The 9,242-nt window shown below is 39.2% G+C and overlaps 1 protein-coding gene across 1 annotated transcript; it reads right to left on the bottom strand.

Annotated features, from left to right (window-relative positions):
• Positions 1-228: 228 nt before the first annotated feature.
• On the bottom strand, positions 229-8,450 carry LOC126715710 (WAT1-related protein At4g30420-like). The gene is made up of 7 exons (XM_050416461.1): positions 8,174-8,450; positions 8,023-8,091; positions 7,830-7,946; positions 6,368-6,596; positions 6,127-6,285; positions 5,817-5,965; positions 229-494 (listed from the first exon to the last, which is right to left on the bottom strand). The coding sequence occupies exons 1-7, from the start codon at positions 8,353-8,355 to the stop codon at positions 392-394; spliced, it is 1,008 nt and encodes a 335-aa protein (XP_050272418.1). The 5' UTR covers positions 8,356-8,450; the 3' UTR covers positions 229-391.
• Positions 8,451-9,242: the final 792 nt, after the last annotated feature.

A 9,242-nucleotide genomic window follows, 5' to 3' on the forward strand; every position in this document is an offset into this window, starting at 1 on the left:
CTCATATCCATGACCTGTTGTATATGTTGCAGCTAAATGATAGCAAGTAAACTTGAACTAATAGGCTCTTAAAATTCAGTCTTCTACTCGAAATGCAGCAGCAAAAGGGTAACTTTTGGTGGGTTGATTTCTCACTGAAAATTTGGAAGCTCCATGCCAAATTCTCATCTTGCTGAGAAGACACAAGAAATTAAAAAACCAAAGGAAATAAAAAAGGAAACTCTTACAAGCAACAAAAATTCAAATGTTTTTGTCATTGCTGATTCATCATAATTACTTAAACATTATTTAATTAATTTTAAGAGAGTAATGGTTCTTCCAAATCAACTTTACTATTCTTCTTCTTTGAAGATTCATTTATCAACACTTGCCCCATTTTTTCCTGATCATGCTATAGCTTTGGAACGGCCTCCTGTTTGATCTCTCTAAGGTCTTCGGCTTTACCCCAAAGCACAACATATAAACCAATGATCACAGCAAAAGCCCCTAGCAAGCTGAACCCAAAGCAATTTTAGGTTTTTGGTAAAAGGAAAATTTTGAATTTTAACAAATAAGACAAAAACTGAGGAGAAGAAAATCAATGAAAATGTTAGTGTATAGCTTAGACTAGTTTAGCCCACTGGGCTTAGCCCAGTATACTATACTTGTAGTTTACTCATTTTACTTGTACTGCACACATATCTAGCCTATATTAGGCTCTCTATTGTACATTATTATACACACATCAATATACAGACTATTCAGTCTTTCTCACACTTTATATTCTTAACATGGTATCAGAGCCATTCCTCTGACTTTCTGGTTCCTGTGGACATCTCCGGCGTTCTTCCGTTACCCTCGCCTTCATCCAATAGCCACTGTTAGAAGCGAGTCACCGCCGTCACGCCCACAGTCCCAGCAACTCTCGGATCTCATTGTTCTGCTCATTTAACTGTCAAAGCAAAGGCATTGAGTGACAGAACAGACAATCCCGAGCAAAACCCAACCAAGAACGGCCAGAAACCACCTCACACGCGCCTCCACGCGCGGCCTGAAGTTTTTGCCTCACGAGCATGCGCTCCACGCGCCGCCACGTGCCGTCACTCTCACTCACGCGCCCCATGCGCGAGACCAAACGTCCTTCACGCGCTCACACGCGCCACACGCGCCAGCTTCGTTTCATGAACTGCCACGTCAGCCCTAGTGTGGCGTCACACTGCCACGTCAGCACACGTCATTCGTTGACTTGACCAGACCTGACTGTTGACTTTGACTTGACCGTTGACTTTGACCGTTGACCAAGTCAAAATTTTTCAACAGTACCTGTCTTGCTCAGTTTTTCGCGTAGATTCTGATTTTGGGCTCCGTTTCTGCATTTGAGGTATCTAAATCTCACTTTTTGGTCATTTTCTTCATTATGGCTCAACAAAGTGAACGAGATATCATACGTCTTATCACCATCATGTTGGATGGTCCTACTAGTTATCATGCATGGTCTCAGAATATGACCGTCTTTCTCAAGGGTCGTAAACTGTGGAGATATGTGACTGGTTCAATTCCTAAGCCAGTACTAGACCCTAAGTCCAAAGCCACAGTTGCTGAAAAGTCTTCCAAGACTGCTGTTACAACAGATGATTATGAAGAACGTCTAGAGGAATGGGAGAATATTCAGAGTAAGATCTTATCTTGGTTTATCAATACCTCTATTCCCTCCATTCATAATCTTCTTCCTCGTCTTGAAACTGCTGAGGCTGCTTGGAAATTTTTGGCCGATCGTTATAACTGCATTAATGATTCAAGCTTGGAGTTTCACATTGAATCAAAACTTTATCAAATGCGCCAAGAGACGGGTCAGTCTATTTCTGATTTTTATTCTCAGACTTCTACTATGTGGGAACAACTCTCTACTGCAGATCCTCCACTGGTGTATTCTAAGGACATTGAGCTCTTTGTCAAATATCGGGATCGTCGTAGATTTATGCACTTCATGATGGGTTTACGTGAGGATTTTGAGCCTACTAGGGCTTCTCTACTTAGCCGGTCTCCTACTCCTTCTCTTGATGCTGTAGTAAAGGAGCTCATTTCTGAGGAGAATCGTCGGCCTACTTATCACATGACATCATCTGATCATGTATTGGCTACACCCTCACCACAGCCTCCCATTGTTGCATTCACTACTCCTCCGCGAATAAACTCCGGGCGTCCCACCTCTCAGTCTTCCAAAGGTACTCACTGCAAGTTTTGCCGTGCCAAAGGATATGACATCTCTGTTTGTCGTAAGCTACAAAAATTTGTGCAAGAGCAGAATAAAGCTTCTCTTCCTCAGGCAATTGCTGTTTGTCCTTCAAATCCATCGGTTCCTACAGGTCCATCTTTGGCTTCCTCGCTTACTACAGCTGATATTGAGGCAGTTGTTTAACAGGTTTTATCCCGCACTTCCACTGCCCTTTCTGTCACCTCAGGTAAACAACCTTGGTTTTTTGATACTGCATGTTGTAACCATATGACTCCTGATGAATCCCAATTTTCTGATAAGGCACCCTTAGAACATCCAATCACTATTTACACTGCTGATGGAACTCCTATGCCTGTTAGTCATAAAGGAACAATCTCTTCTCCTTGTTTATCCCTTAGTGACACTTTTCATATTCCAAAGTTATCCCTCAATTTGCTTTCTGTTGGTCAACTTTGCGAATTAGGCGTAGATCTTCTATTTACTAATCATGGTGTGGATTTGTAGGATCCCCGGACGGGTCAAGTGCTTGGGACAGGCCGTAAGGTTGGTCACATGTTTGAGGTTCATGACTTGAAGATTCCTTCACAAGTTGTTTCTGCAGCTGCTACCACTGCCACCTCCTCACCTGATCTATGGTATGCTCTTCTTGGTCATCCATCCTTATCTCGTCTTCAATTATTAGCTTCTCAAGGTCATTTAGGTTCAGTTTAGTTTCAAAAATTTGATTGTACTTCCTGTCATTTTGGCAAACAAACAAAATTGCCCTTTAATACAAGTGACTCTTTTTCTTCTGCCCCTTTTGATCTTATACATTCTGATATTTGGGGTCCTGCACCTGTTCCCACTGAGGGGGGATCTAAATATTTTGTCATATTTGTGGATGATTTTTCTCGGTATACTTGGATTTATCTGCTTCACCATAGGTTTGAACTTGTGTCTATTTACCAAACATTTCATAAAATGATTGAAACACAGTTCAATCGCATCGTTAAAATCTTTCGATCAGATAATGCTCAAGAATATAATGATAAATCTTTCCTATCCTTTTTAGACAGACATGGTACTCTTCCTCAACGGTCTTGTCCTTACACTTCTCAACAAAATGGTCGTGCAGAACGAAAACATCGTCACATTCTTGATGTTGTCCGCACCCTTCTCATTTCTGCCTCTCTTCCTGAGCGCTTTTGGGGTGAGGCCGCACTCACTATTGTGCACACCATTAATCGTATTCCTTCACCAACTACACACAACAAATCACCATTTGAGCTTCTTTATGGTCAAACTCCTGACTACTCCTCTCTTCGGGTTTTTGGTTGTGCTTGCTTTGTCTCTCTTCCTCCTCATGAACGAACAAAGCTCCAACCTCGTACTCGTCTCTGTTGTTTCCTTGGTTATGGTGTGTCTCAAAAAGGGTTTCGCTGCTATGATCCCATTTCTCATCGCCTTCGTGTCTCCCGTCATGTTGAGTTTTAGGAACATCGTCCTTTCACGAGTCTTCAGTAGTTTCCTACATCATCTTCCTCAGAGTCTCCCATTTTTACTGATCTTTTCCTCTCTCTCTATCCTGAACTTGTGGAGGATTCTTCAACATCGACTGCCTCTCCAGACGACTCATCTCCGGTTCTGTCTCCGGCATATGACCCACCTGTCTTGGATCCTGTGGCACCACCCTCTCCTGAGTCTCCTATTGGTCCTGAACTTCGTCGTTCCACTCGGGTAAGCATTCCTCCCCCTTATCTCACTGATTATCATTGCTCTTTTGCTCTTGCCACTCTCTATGAACCTCACACCTATCGTGAGGCTCATACTGACCCTCTTTGGCAACAAGCCATGAATGAAGAACTAGATGCCCTTCATAAGAATCACACTTGGGATATAGTTGATTTGCCTCCTGGTCAGTCTGTAGTAGGTTGTAGATGGGTTTACAAGATCAAGACCAAGGCTGATGGATCTGTTGAATGATACAAGGCTCGCCTAGTTGCCAAGGGCTTTACTCAGGAGTATGGTATTGACTATGAGGAAACATTTGCTCCTGTTGCTCGTCTTACATCTGTTAGATGTCTCATTGCTGTGGCTGTTGTTCGCCGTTGGCCTCTTTATCAAACGGATGTGAAGAATGCTTTCCTCAATGGAGACCTCCATGAAGAAGTGTACATGCAACCACCCCCTGGCTATCCACACTCAGACAATCAAGTTTGCCGCCTTCGCCGTGCTCTTTATGGCCTCAAGCAGGCTCCTCGAGCTTGGTTTGAAAATTTTAGCTCAGTTGTTGCTCAGCAGGGTTTCACTTCGAGTCCTCATGACACTGCTCTCTTTGTTCGAAGATCCTTTGCTGGTATCACTCTTATTCTTCGTTATGTTAATGATATGATTATTACTAGAGATGATTCTGCAGGTATCCGCTCTCTTCAGAACTTCCTTAGTCAGCATTTTGAGATGAAAGATCTGGGCACTCTCAGCTATTTTCTTGCGCTTGAGGTTACCTCATCCTCTGATGGATACTATCTTTCACAGGCTAAATATGCTTCTGATCTTCTCTCCAAAGCCGGTGTCACTGATAACAAGACTGTTTCCACTCCTTTGGAATACAATGCAAAGCTCACACCCTTGGACGGTGAACCTATATCTGATGCTACTCGCTATCGTCAGTTGGTTGGCAGTTTGATTTATCTCACTATTACTCATCCGAATATTTCACATGCCGTGGGTATGGTTAGTAAGTTCATGGATGCACCTCGTTCTATCCACTATGTTGCTGTTCTTCGGATTCTCCGATATGTCAAAGGCACACTTTATCATGGTCTGCATTACTCCTCTCGAGCTTCATGCTTATTCAGATGCTGACTGGGCAGGTGATCCGACTGATCGATGCTCTATCATAGGTTTCTGTTTCCTGTTAGGTACTTCTTTGGTCTCGTGGCGCAGCAAGAAGCAGGATGTGGTTTCCCGTTCCAGTACTGAGGCTGAGTATCGTGCCCTTGCCGACACCACTTGTGAGCTTGTTTGGCTTCGCTGGCTCTTGGCTGACATGGATGCTTCACAGCCTATTGCCACTCCTCTTTATTGTGACAATCGTAGTGCTATCTACATTGCTAATAATAATGTCTTCCATGAACGCACTAAGCATATTGAGATCGACTGCCACATCACTCGCCAGCATCTTAAGAAAGGAAATCTCAAGTTATTCTCCATCTCCTCTACTGACCAACCTGCTGATATCTTTATCAAGACTCACCCGCCTGGTCGTCTTCGAGATCTTATATCCAAACTCCAGTTGGCTTCCTCCTTGCCACCTCGAGTTTGAGGGGGGATGTTAGTGTATAGCTTAGCCTAGTTTAGCCCATTGGGCTTAGCCCAGTATACTGTACTTGTAATTTACTCCTTTTACTTGTACTGTACACATATCTAGCCTATATAAGACTCTCTATTGTACATTATTATACACACATCAATATACAGACTATTCAGTCTTTCTCACACTTTATATTCTTAACAGAAAACTTGGGTTAGAATTTACTTCTCCTCCTTTACAAATAAATAGAATATAGGAACTTAAACTTTGAAAGATACTTCAAAATCCAAAGGATTGGTAATATGTTACCTTCCGGTATATAACTCTTCTTGTAGAAACACAGAAGCTATAATGGTTGTAATGACTGTGCATAGAGGATTGAACATTGCAGAAAAGAGCGGACCCCTTTGTGATATGCACCAGGTCTGAACAAAAAAGGTAACTGCAGATCCAATTCCCTATTCATATATAAGGAAAACCCGTTGAGTTATTTTGATGGAGAATTCATTTTTGTTGCAGTATATGTAATCAAAATGTATACAACATGCTGTTATATAATAATAAGAAACCTTTCTAGTAAGATGGAAAAGAGAAAGTTCATGAACAACTGACAACTTACGGCATATAAACAACATCCAAATTCCTCAACTGAATGCAAATACCATGCTTCCGGGCCATTCTCTATGAGCAATGCAAATATTGCTGATTGTATCATTGCCAAGAAAAGCATCCAAGTAGATGAATATATATGATCAGGAACGCATGCTGTAACTGGTACCTAGTTAGGTAGTTATAAATTTTAACCAATATTTAGTATCAAAAAAATAATACAAGCTGGGAGAATTTGATTAGTAAAATACCTGCATAATCACCCAAAATGACCAGAAACAACTGCTTCCAAAGAGAGAGAGACAACCCAACAGCCAATTATCACCTCCTGCTCCAAAGATAGATTTTGATGGTAGCAATTCCATGTTTAATAGCTTTGGCCCTTTAAGCAATGCCATTGAGATGGCTCCACCAACACAGACGGCTGTCCCTAGTATCTTGGCACTACTTCTGAAGCTTCGTATATTAACTTTCTCCATTCTAGCCAATTTAGAGACTTTTTAAAAAAAATGTAAAAGCTTCTATAGTTAAATATAATAAAAGGGGAAACATCCATTACAATGTTTAGGGTCACTCATTTTAAAGTTCCTCAAAAAAAAGAAAAAAAAAAAGAAGGGTCACTCATTTTAAAACATAGTTCACCATGGCCTAGTTGGTTTCCAATTTTATTTATTTATTTATTTATGTTATTTATATCAGATTCTTGAATAGTTAGAATAATATTATCATACTTTAATCTAATTATATTATCATACCTAGATTATTGTAGGTGGTGGAACTCGGTGGGAACCCCCACAATTATCATACCAGATTAAAGTTGTAACAAAAGATCAATCATAAGTTTAAGCTAATTGAGGTAAGATAAATATGATTTAGTTTTTGTTGAAGTGTACCAGATCATTCTGTTCTTTTGTAATAAGTATTCAAAACAGATATGTTAGATAGCTTGATTTGAACAAGGTTTTAAGATTTCATAAAAATGGGATCAACTTAAAGTATATGCTTTAACCAAAATAACTATTTTTTTATACCAATGTATTGGGTTTTTCTTATAGAGTATGCTTGGATGTAGGATGGAAAAGTGGGAAGATAAAAAATAGTAAGATAAAAAAGTGGAGGATTGAAAAGATTTTAGGTTTTTATTTATTTATTTATTTATTTTTATGTGTATTTGATTGGAGGGGTCGAAAAGTGGAGAAATAGAAATTTTTTTGTTTAATTGAGAAGAAAAATTAGAGAATGAAAAATGATGTTTATATAAATTTAGTTTCATGGCTTTATTATTATTATTATTATTATTATTATTATTATTATATAATTTAATAGTTTATAAGTAAGGAAATAAAAAAGTTTGAGAGAGAGAGAGAGAGAGAGAGAGAGAGAGAGAGAGAGAGAGAGAGAGAGAGAGGTTGAAGGGAGAAGGACAGATATATAATTTTCCATCTTATGCCCACTTTCTTTCTCATTTTCTTCCCAATTTGGGAAGAAAACTCAATTTTCACAAAAGATGAGCCTGGTTAGAAAATAATTTTCTTTTCCATTTTTCATTTCTCTAACTAAATACATGCACTCACTATTTTCTCTCTCCCGTTTTCTACTCCTCTTGTTTTCATTCCAAGCAAAAAAGGACTAATGATAGATAGTAATAGTACTATTTTATGCATGTGCATTGACATGTTGCTATTAAGAGTTCAGTTGGGTTTGTGCATTTACCCTAAAATGGCTGCCATTACAAAGGTGATTGCAGGGATCAGATTGACCATGGCACTTGCTGCTGTTGAAGAGGCCAAGTACAGGCCTTCAAAATAGGCGTTCTGATTTGCTGTCACCCTATGAATAAAATTAAGCATTAACCTCACAACCATATGTAATTAAATCAAGAATTTAAATTTCTAGAGAACTCTACCCAATAAGAGATGTCACAAATATTAAAGAAAAGCTCCTTATTCCCAATGAGATCCGACCAGAATTCCTCCTGCCAAGTGCCAACAGAATCAAGTATGAGATCAAGAGAGAGAGAGAGAGAGAGAGAGAGAGAGAGAGAGTTTCGGGATCACCTTCTTCTAAAACAAGCTATAGGAGCCATGATCAATGTGGCTATGACTTGCCTGTAGACCACAAACACCCTGGGGCTCATACCTTGAACTAAAGCAACTCCAGTAAAGAGAGCAAACCCTGCATAAATGAATTGTAGCCCAATCATAGCCAGTGCAGGCTTGTAACAGTCGAACTCACCCATACTTTGCTTGTCAAAATACTATGGCAATTCAACTATATAACATTCAAAGCACTTCTTTAAAACCCTTTGTATTGCAACAATCATGAAAGCACACACGCGACACACATGGACTGACATGATTTGATAACACTATTTTACTATTATCTTGCAAATTAAGTAAAGAAAGAGACTTTTCTCAAAAAAAAAAAAAAAAGTAAAGAAAGAGACAAAACGGACCAACAAAATAGTAATGCAATTATACACTATAATCCAGAGAGCTGCTTCCTCTTTTAATGTATAAAATAATAATTAAAAATTGCACAGTCTGACGTGGTGAGATTAGGTCCATAAGGATAGGGTTTCGAAGATACTTTTGATATCACAACTCACAAGGATTGGCACTGACCTGTCTCAAAGTTTGTCTGCGGGTGCTCCAAATGATTTGATATATCGAGCTTGTTTATATATTACTCCTCTATCTTTTCCTTTGTCAATGTTTTTTTTTTTTTTTTTAAGGGTTTGTTTGGATAGAACTTATTTTGCTGAAAGTAAAAACTAAAAACTGAAAACACTGTAACAAAATAATTTTTAAATATGTGAATAGTGCCGTAGAATCCATTTTTAATGAAAAAGTTGATAAAAAGTGAGATTTGTGGGTTAAAATAGTCAAAAGTTGCGGTTACTATTCATGAACAGTAACCGTTGTCCCCTGAATGAGTGTTGCAGCAGAAGAAAAAAGAAAAAGAAAAAAAAGGTGAAAACGCATGAAACGCAACACGTATCTAAACCCTTCCTTAGTGTGCGTTTGTGCGCTTCCCAAACGCACGTTTTGCGTTTCAGGTTTTTTTTTTTTTTTTTTAGTCGAAATGTTTGATTTTTTCTGTGAACAGTGCATGGTATGCACTATT

The sequence above is a fragment of the Quercus robur genome, chromosome 2 (genome assembly GCF_932294415.1).
Source record: "Quercus robur chromosome 2, dhQueRobu3.1, whole genome shotgun sequence".
In the NCBI taxonomy this organism is placed as follows: domain Eukaryota; kingdom Viridiplantae; phylum Streptophyta; class Magnoliopsida; order Fagales; family Fagaceae; genus Quercus; species Quercus robur.

Excerpts from the sequence above, each read along its gene's own strand:
- LOC126715710 (XM_050416461.1), bottom strand. The coding sequence starts at position 8,355 with ATGGGTGAGTTCGACTGTTACAAGCCTGCACTGGCTATGATTGGGCTA. Across the intron at positions 8,092-8,173 it reads ATAGCTTGTTTTAGAAGAAG|GAGGAATTCTGGTCGGATCT; the intron begins GTGATCCCGAAA and ends GGCACTTGGCAG. Across the intron at positions 495-5,816 it reads GAAGAGTTATATACCGGAAG|CTTGCTAGGGGCTTTTGCTG; the intron begins GTAACATATTAC and ends CTTTGGGTTCAG.